Here is a 21757-nt window from a genome sequence, read left to right on the forward strand (position 1 = left end):
AGAAGGACTCTCCCGGATTAATCAGGACTCCATGCGTCTATTTACAGAGCAACGATCGTTACTACAGATGAAACAACTGGAAACTGAATCTCTCACCTCGGATACCAATTTAAATAATTACTTTCGTACTGGAAATCTTTTTTTTACGCACTCCAATCTAGACCTGTGGTCTTGGAACAGTTCCAGGACATGATTGAAAAAGAATTAATAGATTTAAAAAAAGGAATATCCCTAATTGAAAAATCAGATCATAATAATTTAACATGTGCTGAGAGGGATGCTTTGAAAAATTAAAAATTAAAAACGAACACAGATCTGTTGGTTCGACCAATGCACAAAGGTGGTACAATTGTTGTGTTTAATGCAGGTTTATATAAGAAAATAAATCTACTTGACTTAGAAAACAAAGATATTTATTTAGAATTATCTAAGGATCCCACTATTGATTGCAATACTGCTATGTATGATCTGTTATGTGAAGGTTTACATCTAGGATCTCTGGACAAGAAACTATTTGATTATCTTTATGTTGACCATCCCATTGTTCCCATCTACCATTCCCTGCCTAAAATACATAAGAACATCTTCCCGCCACCTTTAAGACCTATAGTGGCGGGAATTGATTCTCTGAGTGAAAAACTTAGTGCCTTGGTGAACTTTTATTTACAGCCTTTAGTTCTGGAGGTCCACAGCTATATCAGATACTCCAAATTTGTAGTGACTATTTTTGATAAATTTATGTGGCAAGAGCATTATGGATGGCTATCTTGTGATGTGGTAGCACTTTACCCCTCAATTCCACATCACATTGCAATAGCATGTTTAAATTACCACCTCGATACCTATAGTTCCTACACCGTTGAAATTAAGGAATTTCTTATCATGGCAGTACAATTCCTCTTAGAGCATAATTAATTTAGTTTGGATAAATGTTTTTTTTCCTACAGAAAAGAGGAGTTAGTTTGGGCAGTAAGTTTTCACTGTTGTTAGCCAATATAGTGATGTCTAGATGGGAAGAGTTATTTATCTAAAATGATGATAATATTTACAGCCCCTGCATAGTAGGGTACGGTAGATTTATTGACAACCTACTCCTGGTGTGGGGGGCATGCTGGAGGAGGCCGAACAGTTCATACGGCATATTAATCACAATGATTTCAATCTTAAATTTACACATTGTTTCCATTAATCTAAGATCAATTTTTTGAATCTTTAATTGCAGGGCAATGTGGAAAAAAACTTTGTTAAAATAAATCCAAACAGAAAACCAACGGCTAGCAATTCCATCTTATCAGCCAAATCCTGCCATCCCCGCATATAAAAAGAAATATTCCATATGGCAAACGGATCAGAACGAAACGCAATTGTACAAACACCAATACATTTCGTTTGAAAGCATGTGAGGGATTAACCAAAAGGGGATATTCAGAATGGTCCCTAAAAAAAGACAGTAAAACTGTATTAAACACAGATTGAAAAAACATATTTCTTAACAAATACAAAAATAGTAAAAATACCGCTGATGCTGGAGTCACGTTCTGAACTACATATAGTCCCCAATATAACAAGATTACATCCATAATTAAGAAGTATATACCGATTCTATATCAAGATGAAAAATGAAAAGATATACTTGCTGAGGATATACTGTACGTTTTATGGCCAGAAAAGCACCTACAGTGGGCACCATTCTCTCACCGAGCCTGTTCTCTAGTGAGTCATATAATACACAACAAAAGTGGCTTAGTACAAAGGGCTTCTTCAAATGTGGGGCCAACCGCTGCAAAGCTTGCGCACATGCGGTCAAAAGTGACAGATTCACATCCGTTAGCAATAATAGGGAACATAAAATCCATGACTTTCTTAACTGTAATTCCTCATGGGTAATATACCTGATAAAATGCACTCTGTGCAGTGTTCAATACATGGGCTGCACCACAGGTGCATTAAAAATCCATATAAGAAGGCATTCATCTGACGCTGTCAACTTAGAAGCTCTAAATATATCTGCGGTGTCTAAGCATTTTGCTAGGGTCCACAAAGGGGACACCTCATCCTTGAGATTTAAAGGAATAGAAAAAGTGCATAGACCCATACGAGGGGGAGATTACAAACGCAAACTCCTTAACAGGGAGTCCCTCTGGATCTTTACACTGGAAACACAAACACCTCAGGGGTCAAAGACAGGATTTGATACTGCAATATTAGTCACACAGTTTTGAACTTTTTCATATGTTTCAACTGTATATACTGTATATATTTTTTGATATCTTGATGTTTGTTCTCTTTTTTCTTCTTTTTAATTCACATTCTACAAGGATCTTAATTGTAGCATATTATTGATTGGACAATAGTAATGGGGTAAGTTACACCCCCTTTCTAACTGCAGACTATATATATGCTTTCTGGTCATTATAGTAATAGGGCCATGATTAAGACTCTCTGTCGAAACGCGTAGGTCTTACCTATTGCACATCTGCTGTATTATATTGTGGAGCAATGTTTTAAATGGCCAATAAAAGCTAAGTTTTACATTTTTACACTCAAGCCTTTTTTCACTGGATCATTTGTATTTTTTCCTGTATTTTCCCTATTGGTTCATTTTGATCACTGTGATAAACCCTATCACAGTGATCAAAAGCCAATAAATAATAATATGTCACCCCCCTTTGTGTCACCCCCTTAGTCAGATTAATTATTTTTTATTTTATAATTTTTATTTCTTTCATTTTTTGCCATTAGGGTTAGGGTTGGGTTTAGGGTTAGGGTTGGGCTTAGGATTAGGGTTGAGGTTAGGGTTATGGCTGGGCTAAGGGTTAATGTTGGGCTTAGGGTTAGGGTTGTGCTAAGGGTTAGGGTTAGGCTTAGAGTTGGTCTTAGGGTTAGGGTTGGGATTAGGGTTAGGGTTGAGGTTAGAGTTGGGCTTAGGCTAAGTGTTTTTTCAAAAGTTGAAAAAAAAATGATGACAATATGGCGACTTGTGTTAGGCGCAAGTGCTTGCTACTTGAATTTGCATCGAGTGCTCAAGTATGTACCGAATATCGCAGGTGCTCGAGTGACATGCTCTGCCCCGTATGATTTGCGGCTGTTAGACAAACAAAATACATGAGGGCATTGTCTTCCATACACAGGCAATCCCCGCATGTTTTTTTGGGTATCTAACAGCTGCGAAACATGCAGGGCGGGCACTTGAACATCTGACTCAAGCACCCGCGATACTCGGCACATACCCGAGCACCTGATGCAAACTCGAGTAGCGAGCACTTGCGCATAACACTAATGATGACATAGTCAATATGATGACCAAATGTTATCAAATTCTGTGTAGTACCTTTGGGTTCAAAATCCTCAATATACCCCTGGATAAAATCCAGGGAGTTTCTGCTGTTTGGGCATCTTAGGGGCCCTGCAAATGTGACATGTCGCCCACAGTCTATTTCAGACAATTTGTGTTCCAAAATTCAAATATTGCTCCTTCAGCTGCGAGGCCGGCAGTCTGTCCAGACAGAACTTTATGACTACATGTGGGGTATCGCTGTGCTCATAAGAAAGTAGATAACAAACTGTGGGGTTCAATTTTTCATGTTACCTCTTGCAAAAGTGAGAAATTTGAGGCTAAAGCAAGATTTTTGCGAAAAAAATGAAGTTTTTCAATATGGCAACCTAATGTTATCCTAGAATATACTGTAGATTGATAGGAAAAGATGGCACTGCATACCAGTCAATAAAATTCCAAAGTGCTTGTTTATTAATCCATGATTAAATGATGGAATACAGCCACATCATGCGAAGACAACTGAAGTTTCTGGCGCTACTGCGCCCTTAATCATAGAAGGTTATCTTATAATAATGTTAATGTATAATGTTATCATATTCTGTGTCATACCTGTGGGTTCAAAATGCTCACTAGTCACTATATCCCTGGATAAAACCCTTGAGGGTTGTGATTTCCAAAATGAGGTCACTTATGGGGGGTATCTACTGTTTAGGCACATCAGGGGCTCTCCAAACAAGAAATTGCTTAAGCTCTCGAATCCAGATATTTTTGCATTCAAAAAGTCAAAAAGCACTCTTTCCCTTCTGAGCCCTGCCATGCGCCCAAACAGTACTTTTCTCACACATATGGGGTATCGGCGTACTCAGGAGAAATTGCACAACAAATGTTTAGGGTCCATTTTCTCCTTTAACCCTTGTAAAAAAAATTGGGGCTAAAGTAAAATTTTTGTGAAGTACCTGAAGGGTTAATAAACTTCTTGAATGTGGTTTTGAGCACCTTGAGGGGTGTAGTTTTCAGAATGGTGTCACTTTTGGGTATTTTTAATCATATAGGCCCCTCAAAGTCACTTCAAATGGGATGTGATCCCTAAACAAATTAATTTTGTAAATTTTGTTGGAAAAATGAGAAATTGCTGATAATCTTTTAATCTTCATTACTTCCTAACAAAAAAAAATATGTTTCAAAAGTTGTGCTGATGTAAAGTGGACATGAGGGAAATGTTATTTATTAACTATTTTGTGTGATATAACTATCTGGTTTAGGGGCATAAAAATGAAAAGTTTGAAAATTGGAAAATGTTACATTTTTTTGGAAAATTTTTGATATTTTCATAAATAAACGTAAATCATATCAACCAAATTTTATGACTAACATAAAGTACAATATGTCACTAAACAACAAAGTCAGAATCACTAGGATCCATTGAAGTGTTCCAGAGTTATTACCACATAAAGTGACACTGGTCAGATTTCAAAAATTTGGCCAGGTCATTAAGCTCAAAATTAGCTCTGTCACTAAGGGGTTAAAGAGATGCTTCTGTTTAAAATGGCTGCAGACATTACAGCCAGGGGCTGTATGGAGAGCGAGGCCGCGCACACGGGCCATGCGTATATATAATTCATACATACCCTCCATTTCCGGGTCTGAAACCGGCGAAACACTGTATGCGACTTATGACTTAATTAATCCCCGCAGGACATGCATTGTGTGCTGCGGGGATTAATTAACTCTGCAGTCGCATAGAGTGACTGCAGACTTATCAGTTTGGACTGGACAACCCCTTTAAAGAACAGCGGTAGAACGGGGAACATATGCCAAGCTATATAACAGGATGAGGCAGGGGCGGACATGCTGCCGGTGCAGCTGCAGCAGGGCCCAGAGGTGGAGGGGCGCTCTTGCAAGGCGGCTAATAATGAGGGCAATCTGTCCTGTTTCTCGGAGCCTGAGGTTCTGGGGACACATGGCCAGCTTGCCCTCATCATGTGCGCTTGCAAAACGCGCGTCGGGGTGAATGCAGCCCGGGATTGGGAACTTTGTTGATCCATTGTAAGTATCCTATAATTATGATACATGCCAACTATGTGGTCTAGTGGTTAAGGAGCATTCCCTGTGCATATTCTGCCTCGGAGTTTACCTTACTATAATGGTTTCTTGACTACTCCTTTTATTATATTTGGCCGTCACATAGCCCCTCCTCCCCTCTCTATATCTATTGCAACTTTGCACACTTTGGGAATGTGAAATATATATTTTGAAACCTTGCACATTCTGGGAGAGAGAGAGTCATATACCGCAACTTTGCACATTTTGGGAGTAAGAGATATGCAGTATATATGAATTAGCACTTTATATACTTTATATTTCGTTTATCTTCCATGTGATTTTTATGTGACGGTCATATGTGTGTGTATATATATATATATATATATATATATATATATATATATACATATATATATATATATATATACATATATATATATATATATATACAGTACAGACCAAAAGTTTGGAAACACCTTCTCATTTAAAGATTTTTCTGTATTTTCATGACTATGAAAATTGTACATTCACACTGAAGCCATCAAAACTATGAATTAACACATGTGGAATTATATACTTAACAAAAAAGTGTGAAACAAATGAAAATATGTCTTATATTCTAGGTTCTTCAAAGTAGCCACCTTTTGCTTTGATGACTGCTTTGCACACTCTTGGCATTCTCTTGATGAGCTTCAAGAGGTAGTCACCGGAAATGGTTTTTACTTCACAGGTGTGCGCTGTCAGGTTTAATAAGTGGGATTTCTTGCCTTATAAATGGGGTTGGGACCATCAGTTGTGTTGTGCAGAAGTCTGGTGGATTCACAGCTGATAGTCCTACTGAATAGACTGTTAGAATTTGTATTATGGCAAAAAAAGCAGCTAAGTAAAGAAAAACGAGTGGCCATCATTACTTTAAGAAATGAAGGTCAGTCAGTCCGAAAAATTGGGCAAACTTTGAAAGTGTCCCCAAGTGCAGTTGCAAAAACCATCAAGCGCTACAAAGAAACTGGCTCATATGAGGACCGCCCCAGGAAAGGAAGACCAAGAGTCACCTCTGCTTCTGAGGATAAGTTTATCCGAGTCACCAGCCTCAGAAATCGCAGGTTAACAGCAGCTCAGATTAGAGACCAGGTCAATGCCACACAGAGTTCTAGCAGCAGACACATCTCTACAGCAACTGTTAAGAGGAGACTTTGTGCAGCAGGCCTTCGTGGTAAAATAGCTGCTAGGAAACCACTGCTAAGGACAGGCAACAAGCAGAAGAGACTTGTTTGGGCTAAAGAACACAAGGAATGGACATAAGACCAGTGGAAATCTGTGCTTTGGTCTGATGAGTCAAATTTGAGATCTTTGGTTCCAACCACCGTGTCTTTGTGCGACGCAGAAAAGGTTAATGGATGGACTCTACATGCCTGATTCCCACTGTGAAGCATGGAGGAGGAGGTGTGATGGTGTGGGGGTGCTTTGCTGTTGACACTGTTGGGGATTTATTCAAAATTGAAGGCATACTGAACCAGCATGGCTACCACAGCATCTTTCAGCGGCATGCTATTCTATCCGGTTTGCGTTTAGTTGGACCATCATTTATTTTTCAACAGGACAATGACCCGAAACACACCTCCAGGCTGTGTAAGGGCTATTTGACCAAGAAGGAGAGTGATGGGGTGCTACGCCAGATGACCTGGCCTCCACAGTCACCAGACCTGAACCCAATCGAGATGGTTTGGGGTGAGCTGGACCGCAGAGTGAAGGCAAAAGGGCCAACAAGTGCTAAGCATCTCTGGGAACGCCTTCAAGATTGTTGGAAGACCATTTCTGGGGACTACCTCTTGAAGCTCATCAAGAGAATGCCAAGAGTGTGCAAAGCAGTCATCAAAGCAAAAGGTGGCTACTTTGAAGAACCTAGAATATAAGACATATTTTCAGTTGTTTCACACTTTTTTGTTAAGTATATAATTCCACATGTATTAATTCATAGTTTTGATGCCTTCAGTGTGAATGTACAATTTTCATAGTCATGAAATACAGAAAAATCTTTAAATGAGAAGGTGTGTCCAAACTTTTGGTCTGTACTGTATATATAAATTGCTGTTTATTGATTAGATTTATCAATTGGCTGTTTCCAACAAGAATTTTTCTACACACAACCCGAACATGCGCCCCTGTTTTTAGATGGTTTTAATGCTGACATTGTCTGCTATCCATTTTTTGTCACCTGTAATCAATAAAAAATATATATTTTTCTACTGTACTTGATGTTGGGGATTAATTAAGTCTGCAGTCGCATAGAGTGACTGCAGACTTATCGGTTTGGACTGGACAACCTCTTTAAAGAACAGTGACAGAACAAGGAACATATACCAAGCTATATAACAGGATGAGGCAGGGGCGGACATGCAGCCGGTGCAGCTGCAGCAGGGCCCAGAGGTGGAGGGGGGCTCTTGCAAGGCGGCTAATAATGAGGGCAGTCTAGCCTGTTTCTCGAAGCCTGAGGTTCTGGGGGCACATGGCCTGATTGCCCTCATCATGTGCAGCGGGCAGGGAGCGATCCCTGCAGCTCCTCTGCCTAATGGAGAAAATGGTAGCCGACCTGCTGGAATCCATCCTCTGTTTCCTGCCCAGCGCTTTCTCTTTGATACAGGCGCGCTGCTTGATGACTTCAGCATGCAGTGCGCGCCTATGTCATTTGAAAGTTTCCAGTGACAACAATGCTGCAGAGGAATGGATGGAGAGGTGAGTGTTATGTTTTGTTTTTTTTTTACCAATACACTAGGGATAGGACAATGAGGTGTGGTGGAGGAGGACAATGAGGTGTGGTGGAGGAGAACAATGATGGGGGTGGTGGAGAGGAAAATGATGGGGATGGTGGAGAGGAAAATGATGGAGATGGTGGAGAGGACAATGATGGAGGTGGGAGAGAACAATGATGGAGGTGGGGGAGAGGACAATGATGAGAGTGGGGAGAGGACAATGATGGAGGTGGGGGAGAGGACAATGAGAGGGTGGGGGAAAGGACAATGAAGGGGGTGGGGGAAAGGACAATGAGGGAATGGGTGAGATGACAATGGTGGGGTGGGGAGAGGACAATGAGGGTTGTGGGGGAGAGAACAATAAGGGGGTGGGGGAGATGACAATGAGGGGTGTGTGGGATTGGGATGGGAATAAAGGGGACCTATAATGGACTTATGAACAGGGGGAGGGGGGTGAGGACATTAAATATGGATGTAAAATGAATTTGGTGGGGTAGGAGGGTGCTAAGTCCCTGATAGCATCCTCCCCATCCCACAATTCATTATGGCACTATCAGGGACTTAAATTTATTGAAGAGGGGGTAAGGTGGATAGGACACTTTGCAATGAATTGAAAGGTGGGAGAAGACTTGTAATGAATTGGGAGGTGGCGGAGGATGCCTGATGTACCTGATAAAGTCTCCTCCCACCTCCAAAATCATTATGGTGCTATCAAGTACTTATAATGAATGGGGGAGGGCACAGGGCAGGGAATAAGGTTATGTGCATAGGTTCAGGATTTGCAGGAGGGAATTCTGCTGTATTACTTAATGTTTGTAGCAGGAAGAAAGCTGTGTAAAATACAATTTATTTCAGTTATTCATTTTATTATTATCAGTTATTCATATACTGTATTGTTCAAATCAAAATAATCGGATTTAGTTTATTCATTTTTGAGAAGGTAATGATTTAAATGTATAATAATGAGTTGAACACTGTATTGATTCATGGAATACATCTATATGTACTATGGAGGATGTTTGAATATTAGGAAGTACAGGTGCTTCTCACAAAATTAGAAAATCTTCAAAAAGTTAATTTATTTCAGTTCTTCAATACAAAAAGTGAAACTCATATATTATATAGAGTCATTACAAACAGAGTGATCTATTTCAAGTGTTTATTTCTGTTAGTGTTGATGATTATGGCTTACAGCCAATGAAAACACAAAAGTCATTATCTAAATGAAATTAGAATAATTAACAAAAAACACCTGCAAAGGCTTCTGAAGCGTTTAAAAACATTTTTTTTGCATTTCATTTGGAAATCAAGGTCCCAGAGTCTGGAGGAACAGTGGAGAGGCACACACTCCAAGCTGCTTGATGTCTAGTGTGAAGTTTCCACAATCAGTGATGGTTTGGGGAGCCATGTCATCTGCTGGTGTAGGTCCACTGTGTTTTATCAAGACCAAAGTCAGCACAGCCGTCTACCAGGAAATTTTAGAGCACTTTATTCTTCCCTCTGCCGACAAGCTTTTTGGAGATGGAAATTTCATTCTCCAGCAGGACTTGGCACCTGTCCACACTGCCAAAAGTACCAATACCTGGTTTAAAAACAACAGTATCACTGTACTTGATTGGCCAGCAAACTTGCCTGACCTTAACCCCATAGAGAATCTATGAGGTATTGTCAAGAGGAAGATGAGAGACACCAGACCGAACAATGCAGACGAGCTGAAGGCTGCTATCAAAGCAACCTGGGCTTCCATAACACCTCAGCAGCACCACAGGCTGATTGCCTCCATGCCACGCCGCATTGATGCAGTAATTGATGCAAAAGGAGCCCCGACCAAGTATTGAGTGCATTTACTGAACATACATTTCAGTAGGCCAACATTTCGGATTTTAAAATCATTTTTCAAGCTGTTGTTATAAAGTATTCTAATTTACTGAGATAATGACTTTTGTGTTTTCATTGGCTGTAAGCCATAATCATCAACATTAACAGAAATAAACACTTGAAATAGATCACTCTGTTTGTAATGACTCTATATAATATATGAGTTTCACTTTTTGTATTGAAGAACTGAAATAAATTCACTTTTTGATGTTATTCTAATTTTGTGAGAAGCACCTGTATGTGTTAAATCTCTAATGTGACAAGTATGGAACAGATATTGAATAACTATTGAACAGAAGTGTTCTGCTGAAAAATGTAACCATAAGGGTTAATTTCATGTGGGAGAAAATAATAATTTTTTAAAGACTAATTTTTGATGGTAAAAATGTATGGTGTGACTTTACAATTGGGTAATAGTATAAAGGTTATATGGCTATTTGTCCATATTCAATATATAAATACATATATCCTAAGCACTGAGTTGAATTACAGTAGGGAAAGTATACACTTATATGTATTTATAGGTTATTATCGTGCAAATATATACTTGATTAAATATTGGATTTTTCCCAAATAGAAAAGGAAAAATGTAGAGATTTGTTTCAATATCTACAATACAGTCTATTATTGTTCGGGGGCTCTTCTTTTTTGAAATAACTTTTTAATTTTTTACTTTTCTATATATACAAAACAATTTGTGCACTGATATAAGTCCTTTTATCACTGTGAAGTTATTTGCGCCTATATTTCTGATGAGATACCCACATAGCTATGTGTGCACGATCAGAGGTGACCTTAACATGCTCCTACCAAGTAAAATTCTGTATATAAAGCTTCTATATTGCACATTTCCACATGCACCTGATGATGGCCCCTTGGGAGCAGAAACGCGTTGTGCGATGATTTTAACAATCCTTGTGATTGTGTATTTTTTATAAATAAAAACACTATTTTTATTTGAGACTGAGAGTTGTAACCCGAACATTGATCAAGCGGTTCTATTTGAATCTCTCTATGGGGATCTCTACTTACCATTCATGGGAGCGCATCCGGAAATTTCCTCCTTCATAATGTATTCTTGTTATTTTTGTTATTCATGGACAATATACTGTATTGCTGCGCACAGGCTATATTTCTGACTGTAAAATAATGTGAAAAAATTCCCACTGCCCTGAACTTAGTGTTCACATTAATAATATTTAATTTTAATTAAATCAAATTAATCTTATCTTTCTCTCTCAGATAAAAAAAGAAAAAATGAAACTCCGGAAGAAAATGGAAAAAGAGCTGCTAAAAATGGATAACATGAGTGAAGAGGAATATAACATGATCTCAGATATTTATGCTATTCCGATTTATAAGCGTTGGAAAATTTACAGGTTTGAATGATTTTCTAACACTATTTGCATGAAGTAATATTACTGTATAGGGGCAGATTTATCAAGCAGTTTTCACCAGTATTCTGGTGTAAAACTGCTTAAAATGCTGTGGTATGATCAGACCATGTTCCTGCATGATCAGACACAGCTATCACACAGTACACAGCAGGGGCACATTTATAAGATTATCTCAGCACAGGAACATTTTATTTAAACACATTCAATTGTGGAAGTTATTATTATTCCAAAATCTATCAGTGCAGAGGAGGCATTATGTCACCACTCAGTATACTAGGCGCGCAGCTGTAATCACACACAGATACTTTCAGTGACAGCTCGATCTGCACACATATATGCTGTTGAATTGTGCATTTTCCGGTACCTTTTTCCACTATACTTATTTACTTTTTTTCGCGAAATCCCAACGTTTCTGCATAAAAGAAAGCATAAAAAACTGTGTCAATTCTCACCAAGATAATCAGAGCAAATCAGTTTAGATTATTTTTGTGGAGACAAAAAGGCAGCATGGCAACATAGCCTAAAATTTACAGTTTTTGTGCTGAGGTAGTGTAGCACCCTGAGGATTCGGCTGCTACAGGGGTATTACACCTCAATCCAGAGGTGTGGTATTCCACTCCCGGGTAAGGATGGAGTGTGGAACTGAGCTCAGTAGGCTGCATGCACTACACACATCCCATTTCCGGGGGACAGACCAATGGTACTCCCACTAGAGAAATGTGCAGGTACGACAGTGTCTGTCCTTGGCTGGAGTGGGAGGGGGGTGGAACATCCCAGTAGTGTAGGGGCAGATAGGGGGAGCAGTCTGGGTAAAGCTAGGAGCTCATTGGGTGCTGGTCACCTGAGCTCACACATAGAGGGAGTATATAAGGTGGGAACCATCTTAGATCAGGGTCAGTCTTTTGTAGAGGTCAGTCAGTCTGTCAGTCTTTGGCAGAGTGAGTCAGAGGAAGAGAGCAGAGGAGAAGAGCAGCTCCAAGGCCCAGAGAGAGAGAGGAGAAAGAAGGACCCAGAGGGGGAGAAGAGAGAACTCCAAGAACCCAAGATTAGATCAGAGGGTGAAGAGTTGGCACAAGGGTACCGGATCCCAAGCTGGTGGAGGGCACTAATCCTTAGCCAGAGACCGGAGGTCGTGGGCAGGATCTGCCACGACCACCCACTAAATCCACCCGGAAGGCAAACCAAGAATAGGGTCAGGGAACCCAGAGACAAGGGTTTACCAACAAGAGGCCCGAGGGAGCCGGACTTAGGTGGATCCCTGGTGGGGAAGGCCAGAGAGAAGGAACGTCAGAAAGGGAGCTCAGGATCACGCTCCAGAATTACTTGGGAGTTGGCCGAGTCCAGGACCTGGTGGACGCAGCACGGCTCGGGTGGTCACTCAAGGCCGGAGTGACCAGAACAACAGCAGTAAGTAAAGACCCTGAACTGCACAGCCCGACTCTGAGTCTCATTACCATCCTCACTGCACCTCCACAACCACCATCCTCTACACCTGACCCCCTGAGGCTATACCCCTCCCGTTGGGGGTTATACTACCTGAGCTGCACACACACCACCAGCCTCAGCGGACCCTGTTGCAGCGGCGGCCGTAGTGACCGCAAATCAACGGGTGGCGTAGTCGACATAAAAGAACATCTAGTAACATCTATAAGGACTGCCACACACTGAGCTTGACACCCTGGGCACGGACCGGGTCACCGCCACTCGGAGACTACAACCCCCATCTGATCCGGCTCCGGGTATCCCCCAAACAACACTGGCCCAGGGGGCGCGTCAACTTTGGCGTAGTCGGCAGGATAACGTGCCCGCAACAACCGGGTACTGCGTGCCTGAAGAAAAGTTCACCGTTACCTTAAAAAGAAGTCTCCCGCCGGTTCCGGAGGGTCCCCGCAAACGGACCCCATCACAGGTCGTTTCCCGCCGGTTGTCCGCCATTTGCAGCTTTTTCCCGCCATCCATGGAGTTTCCCGCCACTGGGAGACGATTCCCGCCATTTCCAAAGATTTCCCGCCTTGGAAGAGCGGACGCCATTATGGGCGTGCCAGAGGGTGGCAAGAGGCCACCTCCCATCGTGGGCCAGGTCGAAGAATGGCGCCAAAAGCGGAAACCGCGCCCACCAACAGAGACTGTGATGCTGGAAGTGTCCATCAGCGTAAGAGAACTGCCCCTGGAACTGCCAATCAAAAAGTTGCCCCGGGACCACCTTCAATGTGGGCGGAGACAGAACAAGAGAGCAAAGATGGGTGTCGCCTGGAGGAGTCTGGAGAGAGCGCACCCGGAGACAAGAAGTCTGGAGAGGAGTCCAGAGAAAGCCTACCCGGAGATGGAGGGAGAGTCATGCAGCACCGACCCAGTGGTCAGGAGCCTGCTACAAGCCACAACTCCACTAGGCCTAGTGGAGGTCCTGGCACAGCTCCCCCGAGACCGGGAGTGTGCACAGACTGCGCTGGAGGGCCTCGCACGGAGGATGGCCCGGGTACAGCGAGAGACGTTGGCGGAGTGGAGCCGAGAGATGGCCCAGCAGACCGAAACCCGACAGCGGAGCACGCCACCCGAGACGAGGAGACAGACCGCCTCTGAGGATGGTGCAGGAGGACTCAAGGCCGGAGACGGCGCCGAGAAGGGAGCTGAACGGATGGAGGCAGGTAAAGGGGACGTCTCTACCCCGAGCCGGGAATCCGCGTGCCTGCCCCAGCTCCCCGTCGCAGAGCCCGAAGTTCCCCCTGTCGTGCCCGTCGCTGCATCGTCACCGCCGCCGACTAGGCCTCAACCGGAAACCGCGGCCGCGACCCCTGTGACGTCACACGCCTCGACCTCGAGCGTGGCCAAGCAGGAAATACCACCGGCCTGGTCGCAAGGCCTAGTACACCCGGGCGCCGCAATTCCAACAGCGCCCCCTACCTCCGCGGAGCCACCAGCCTGGTCACAGGGCCGAATAACCCAGGGCGCCGCCGTTCTTACGGTGCCCTTTGCCTTTAAGGTGCCCCAGGCCTGGTCGCAAGGCCTGGTTAGCCCGGGCGCCGCTACCATCAACGCGCCCTCAACATCTAGAGTGCCGCACCTGGGTGAAAATCTATTTGCCCAGCATACGTGCCCGGATGGGCAGCCCTTCATATGGCCCCAGGAGTACATTCAGCTGGAACTCCAGAGAGCAAGGCCCATGTGCGAGCCCCTGATTCCGGCTCCGAAGCCTGTAAAGAGGACCTCGCCCCCGCTGGAGGAGGCACAGTTTGAGTGGGACCCCACTGGAGAAGACCTCATGGGGTTCACTCAGGAGACTCGGGCGGCCGCAGCGGAGCGTGCAGAGTGCTGCCGGCAGCAGCTCGAGGTCTTCGAGAGGGAGCGGAGAGAGAGGCGGGTCCGGGAACAGCAGATGCAGATAAGAAGCGCGGAGCAGAAGAGCCGGACCAGGAGGAATCCCCGTGCAGCTCATGGTCCCCCTTCCACCGGGACTGTGATAAAATTCAACATGCAGCATGGGTGGGGCTTCATTAGAGACCATCGTACCCCCGGCGACGTCTTTGTGACCCGCAGAGACGTAGAAAGCCATCTGCCGGAGGGACACAGAGGTCGTGACCTGTATGTAGGGGACGAGGTCACCTTCACCCGGCACAAGTGTGCCAAAGGACCCTACGCCCTCCATGTGCATCGCCTGACGGAGGAGGAGCTGGGGTGTGAGGAGGAGCAAGAGGACCCGGACGGGTCTGAAACTGAAACCAACCAACAAGAAAGAGCAGGAGGACGCCGTCGTTGAAGTACGGTAGAGAGAGACTGTATAAAGTTGCCCGTTGGGGTACCAAGAACTGTTGCTGATTTAAATATGTCCCCGTTGGGACAAGAGTGAACTGTTAACCCGTGTGTCCCTATTCCCATTACCTGGCCGAGGACTGAGAGCGGCCATACCTCCCCTTGTATATAGTTGCGCTTCCTAAGGCGCCCCCTACCGGTTTTATAGGAAGCCATTTTCTTTAACAGACTGTCGCGCTTTTCCCGGTCACAAGTTGCACCGTGGCCGGAGGAGCAAGAGTGTTTACAAGACTGTTATTTATGGAAAGTTTTATATGGAAAAGTTTATGCTGATGATATATATGATGTTTTATATGTTTATATGTTGATGTTTATGAAAAATAATTGTATGTTTTGGATGTTTTTATCTTTAACAGCCCGAGGACGTGCTGTGGTTTACCGGGGGGGAATGTAGCACCCTGAGGATTCGGCTGCTACAGGGGTATTACACCTCAAGCCAGAGGTGTGGTATTCCACTCCCGGGTAAGGATGGAGTGTGGAACTGAGCTCAGTAGGCTGCATGCACTACACACATCCCATTTCCGGGGGACAGACCAATGGTACTCCCACTAGAGAAATGTGCAGGTACGACAGTGTCTGTCCTTGGCTGGAGTGGGAGGGGGGTGGAACATCCCAGTAGTGTAGGGGCAGATAGGGGGAGCAGTCTGGGTAAAGCTAGGAGCTCATTGGGTGCTGGTCACCTGAGCTCACACATAGAGGGAGTATATAAGGTGGGAACCATCTTAGATCAGGGTCAGTCTTTTGTAGAGGTCAGTCAGTCTGTCAGTCTTTGGCAGAGTGAGTCAGAGGAAGAGAGCAGAGGAGAAGAGCAGCTCCAAGGCCCAGAGAGAGAGAGGAGAAAGAAGGACCCAGAGGGGGAGAAGAGAGAACTCCCAAGAACCCAAGATTAGATCAGAGGGTGAAGAGTTGGCACAAGGGTACCGGATCCCAAGCTGGTGGAGGGCACTAATCCTTAGCCAGAGACCGGAGGTCGTGGGCAGGATCTGCCACGACCACCCACTAAATCCACCCGGAAGGCAAACCAAGAATAGGGTCAGGGAACCCAGAGACAAGGGTTTACCAACAAGAGGCCCGAGGGAGCCGGACTTAGGTGGATCCCTGGTGGGGAAGGCCAGAGAGAAGGAACGTCAGAAAGGGAGCTCAGGATCACGCTCCAGAATTACTTGGGAGTTGGCCGAGTCCAGGACCTGGTGGACGCAGCACGGCTCGGGCGGTCACTCAAGGCCGGAGTGACCAGAACAACAGCAGTAAGTAAAGACCCTGAACTGCACAGCCCGACTCTGAGTCTCATTACCATCCTCACTGCACCTCCACAACCACCATCCTCTACACCTGACCCCCTGAGGCTATACCCCTCCCATTGGGGGTTATACTACCTGAGCTGCACACACACCACCAGCCTCAGCGGACCCTGCTGCAGCGGCGGCCGTAGTGACCGCAAATCAACGGGTGGCATAGTCGACATAAAAGAACATCTAGTAACATCTATAAGGACTGCCACACACTGAGCTTGACACCCTGGGCACGGACCGGGTCACCGCCACTCGGAGACTACAACCCCCATCTGATCCGGCTCCGGGTATCCCCCAAACAACACTGGCCCAGGGGGCGCGTCAGTAGCGACACAGAAACCACTTCAGACATGGAAATTTTATGGTGTAATGTGGCACCCCAGGGGTCCTGTTGCCACAGTGGCTTTGCCTCCCTAAAAAGAGGTAATGCCATGCCTGGAAGCAAGCAGGGATCCCCTAGTCAGGGATACTAAACATGCAACACTTTCCTGGCTCCAGACCAGCAAAGGGAGTCCCCTCCCCTTGGCAACTGGTATCAGGGGGCTGATTTAGTTAGTCTTAGTGTCAGGAGTTGAGTTTAGGACATCGAGGAGAGAGGATCTAGGGACTGGAGCTGAGGAAGCTCGTCCTAGCTGAAATACACAGAGGACCGGACACCGGAGTCCGAGGCTGTGGGGCACTGAAGGCCCGGCAGCAGATACCATAGGGCAGGAGATTGAAGGTCTCCTGGCCCCATCAGACGCCCGGAGGCTCAGCAGCACAGAGGGACCAGCACCGCCACGGAGGAGCGACGCATGCACAAGGCCCGGGCTGCCAGCCATACGGGTGAGCACAGAACGTCACACTCAGGGACGTGGGCTAGAACACAGCTACAATCAGTAAAGCCAAAGAGTATAGTGAGAAGGGCAGGCCTACAACTCCATCTGGCAAGGAGGACTCTATGTTTGCTTCCAGGCTGACCGGACTCTTACTTCTAGCCAGTACCCCAATCCAGGCTTGCCTAATTGTCATCAGTAAAGACCCTGGGACTGCACTATACTGACTCTGTGGTTATTACTGACACCCTGCACAACCACCATCATCCACACACTGCCCTGAAGCTAACTCTTCCTGTGGGGAGTTATACCACCCTGGCTGCAAAACCACCAGCTTCAGAGGACTGTTCCGCAGCGGCGGTCTCCATTGGCTGCATTCCACAGATGGCGTAGTCGGACATTAACACCTATACATATAAATTCCCCTTGGATTGACCGCCCTGGGTCATGGACCGGGTCACCGCCACAGTAACTACAACCCCCGGCATCTACCGGCCCGGCACCGGGTACCCCATGGCCCAGGGGGCGCTTCAGTAACACAGCAGGTTCCACTTCTGGTAATATCTAGAAAACTCTGTTTGTAAAAGTCACAGGTTCAAATGTAGAGTCTCAAAAGCAGATGGTATTGTTACTGGAACAAATAGTGCAGCATGAACTCATAATGGTGTCTGTCAAGGTGCTCAACATACTAACTGAAACAGTGAAAAATGCTGTGTTATTTTTTTCTGGTAAAATGACAGGCTTCATGTCTAAAATCTGATAGATCCCATTATAAATAAATGGGGTCCATTAGTGTCCATTATGTAGCAGATCCGTTTCAGCAATTAAGTTCATTACTCTCTTCCTAATACTACAGGAACAGAACCTCGAAATTAAAACTGCTGTCAACTACCTACCCATAAAGCCCACTTACACATTAGACTACTGTCGGTTGAACCCCTGATAGGTTCAACCGACAGTGTACTGAGGCACCGGCCAACTAGTAGTCGGGTTAGATGTCGAAAATGTATGTCTAATTTTGGAATGCCAATCACATTGTTTTCCCAGAGATGAGATGCAGATTGACGTCTCATTTGGCAGCTTTCTCATGAAGAACACAGGAGCGCTCAGCCAAACGAGTGCTCCTGTTTATGGTTAAACAATCGACAGAAGCATAGTTCGACCAATAGCCATTAAATGAGTATGGCCAGAATTAGTCTGTCATGTAATCAGGAGCTTCCTGTATTCATTGTGTAGACCATTTGTAAATGCCACAGTGTCAAACACAATATTTCTAATTAGAGTTAACTATATTTTCAGTTTAATTGCATCAGTCATCTTTTATTCCTCCTGTAGAATGTGGAGACAGACAGTTATAAAAGCAATTCGCTCAGAGATCTTTAAACTAGAAGATGAGTACCAGATACTAATCAACCGGCTGGCTGAATTAAGGAACCAGCAAGACTGTGCTATACTGCAACGGGCTGACATCATAGGAATGACTACAACAGGTGATTCACAGTTACTATCTGTACAGTCTCCCACTGTACTCCCGATTTTATGTTTATTATACATCTGATCATCAATATAATTTAGTGTATGTGTTTGTGATCATTTCAAAAGATGAATTTTATATTTCTTGTTTGTACTGTAATGTAGAGATAAACCTTAGAGTAAGTTATGCAGAAGTATATTTATTTAGGATCAAAAGTAGATCCAGTGTATCCATAAATTGTGTCTAATTAGAGGATTTTTCTATCTCTCAACTTGTTTCTGTGACAGATTCTGAGGGTTAAAGTTTCTCCTTGTGGAGTGCTCCAAGTTGGCATAGCATAGGGAGACTCATAGGCCATGCGATGCTCCCCTGGGAATTTAAAGGGGTTGTCCGGTCTAAAACCCAAACTCTGCAGTCACTCTATGGGACTGCAGACTTGTTAGTCTTCACATCATGTGCACCACACGCTGTGAGGATTCTCCTTTGCCGGGAGAAAAGGGGACGTGACTGCAAGTATGAGTGTATAGGAAGAGACTTTCAGTCATTGGCAATGGGCGCTTGAAGCTGCTGGAGGCCAGACTTCCCAACTAGTCTCCCTCCCTCAACTCACTAGCATCCCTGTGATATGGTCGTGGGAAGCCTATGATAGTCATAGCAGCTGGAGAGCAAGTAATGACCTCCGGGTCTGCCAGCTACTGTGGTCTCTGAGACCCTGCTACAGGGTTCATACGCTCTAGCAGTGTAAAAGTGACCGGTGTACTGCACTGCAATTTATGTGATCCGGCAAATAATTGTTAAAGGCCCATAGAAGGACAAAGTAAAAAAGTAAAAAAAATGTAAAAATGAAAAAACAAAAAACAAAATAAAGAACAAAAAAAATCCTGAAAAAATATGCATATTCATGTAAAAACAAATGGAAACAAAAATGTGGCTAGCAGTCTTATAGGTGTACTTGCTAAAATTCTTGTGCATTACATAGCGGCACTAGAGTGGCGGTACTTTTTCTGTGGGTGCAATTTTTACCTGGTTTGCTTTGGCTATCAATGTTAGCAAGAAGAGTTTGCTAATAACAGCAAATTCGGTGGATGTGGTCCTATGTGATACATGTTCTTCAAACATTTTAAGACATTTTAGTGAATCTGTGCCATTTATTAGCTTCTAAATTTAAAACTGAGTGTACCTTAGTAGTATTTGAAGAGCAGACCAAAATAATAAGTGATGTGTATCTTTTTGAAAAAAATATGTATAGGTGCAGCGAAATACAGGAAACTTCTACAAGTTGTTCAACCAAGAATTGTCATTGTTGAAGAGGCTGCTGAGGTTTTGGAAGCACATATTATTACGACGCTGAGCCGCAGATGCCAACACCTTATCCTAATAGGAGACCATCAGCAAGTATGTTTTCAAGTGTATTAACTGTAATTTTGTATTAGATACAGCACTACACTACAAGATGGTGTTATTTGTTTATTTAAGCAATTGAAGAACCTGTACCAGAAATTCTGAAAGCGAATTTTCTCAGTGTTTGGCAATTTATACACTGAAGAGCCACTTTATTAAAGACATCTGCTCTTTCAAAATCAGAGTTACCCTACATGGAAACTGTATACATAAACCAAATTTTTCTGGTCTTAAAATCAAGATCAGAGCGTCTTCAAACAAGGCATGATCATAGGTGCTAGGCTACCCAGGGTCATTATTTCAGAAACAGCCACCCTTGTGGGGTTTTCTTTTGCATCAGGTTATCATAAAATTTTCTATCAAGCATGTTGCCCAAGCACTTCTGAGTGATCTTTAGAAGCACATTTTAGGTGTGGGGGATCAGGGCGATTGTTCTTGAGTTGGCACTTTTCCTAGTATTGCCTTTCTTCAGCAGTGGGATGAAAATTGATCTTTTCCACTTCTCTGACTATGTGCAGGTCTTCCAGATCGTCTAGCATAGTACTGTAAGTATTTGAGCAGCTCTGCAAGAATACTATCAATATCAGGTGCTTTGTTGTTTAGCAGCTGCCTCAGGGCCCCGTCACACTAAGCGATGCAGCAGCGATCCCGACAACGATACGACCTGTCAGGGATCGTTGCTGCATCGCTAATACATCGCTGGTGAGCTGTCAAACAGGCAGGCTCACCAGCGATCAGGGGAGCAGCGATATCGTGGAAAGAATCGTTCCACGATGTCCTGCTCCCGTTACCAGCCTGCTGCAAGCAGGAGCAGGCTGGTAACTATGGTAAACATCGGGTTACTAAGTGCGCGTGTGCCCCTAGTAACCCGCTGTTTACCATGGATACCACTCTGCTACGGTGCGCGGGAGCCTCCGCGCACAGTAGCAGAGTGGTATCCATGGTAAACAGCGGGTTACTAAGTGCGCGCGTGCCCCTAGTAACCCGATGTTTACCATAGTTACCAGCCAGATCGTTGGTCCCGCTGGTCACACACAGCGATGTGTGCTGGCCAGCGGGAGGCCAACGACCAAAAAATGGTCCAGGACACTTTGCAACGATCAGCGACCTCACAGCAGGGGCCTGATCACTGCAAAGTGTCACACACAGCGACATCGCTGGTGAGGTCGCTGGTGAGTCACCAAAACCGTGACTCAGCAGCGATATCGCTAGCGATATCGCTATGTGAGACGGGGGCTTCAGTGCCAAATCCACTTCAGGTCTGGTTCTCATTCCTCTTAGCCTCCATGCTTCTCATGATGGTCAATGCTGGTGCTGGCATATTCTGTAATTCCAAGTGTGTATTTTTTTGTTTCTGCTTGCCACTAGTTTCATTCCATTCACGGTCTTTAATAATTGTTTAGTGTGCTAATTAAGGCTTCTTCACTTGTTTCACCAAAGGCAAATAATTTCCTGAAGTGGCCATCTTTATAGGCTTCTTCGAGGTTCATGCATTTGGGAAGTTGTTCTTGTCTTTCCTGGCTTCTCTATGAAAGTTAGCATTGAATCGCCTTGCCTCATTCATTTTGTGCTTAGCCTTGGCCTCTCTCTTTTTATTAGCAATATGGAGGATGTTTGCAGTTA

General features: G+C 44.4%; 1 protein-coding gene across 8 annotated transcripts in view; it reads left to right on the plus strand.

The window, feature by feature from the left end:
* LOC141265436 (NFX1-type zinc finger-containing protein 1-like) overlaps positions 1 to 21757 on the plus strand; it is a 249779-nt gene that overhangs the window by 181223 nt on the left and 46799 nt on the right. For all 8 annotated transcript variants that reach the window (XM_073678517.1, XM_073678513.1, XM_073678515.1 and 5 more), the window contains 3 exons: positions 11191 to 11327; positions 18595 to 18749; positions 19983 to 20128. In XM_073678517.1, the coding sequence (XP_073534618.1) occupies positions 11191 to 11327; positions 18595 to 18749; positions 19983 to 20128 (438 nt within the window). The remainder of the gene's footprint in view (positions 1 to 11190; positions 11328 to 18594; positions 18750 to 19982; positions 20129 to 21757) is intronic.

Source organism: Phyllobates terribilis, unplaced genomic scaffold, assembly GCF_046119375.1.
Source record: "Phyllobates terribilis strain yellow unplaced genomic scaffold, ASM4611937v1 Scaffold_4__5_contigs__length_816908805, whole genome shotgun sequence".
Lineage (NCBI taxonomy): Eukaryota > Metazoa > Chordata > Amphibia > Anura > Dendrobatidae > Phyllobates > Phyllobates terribilis.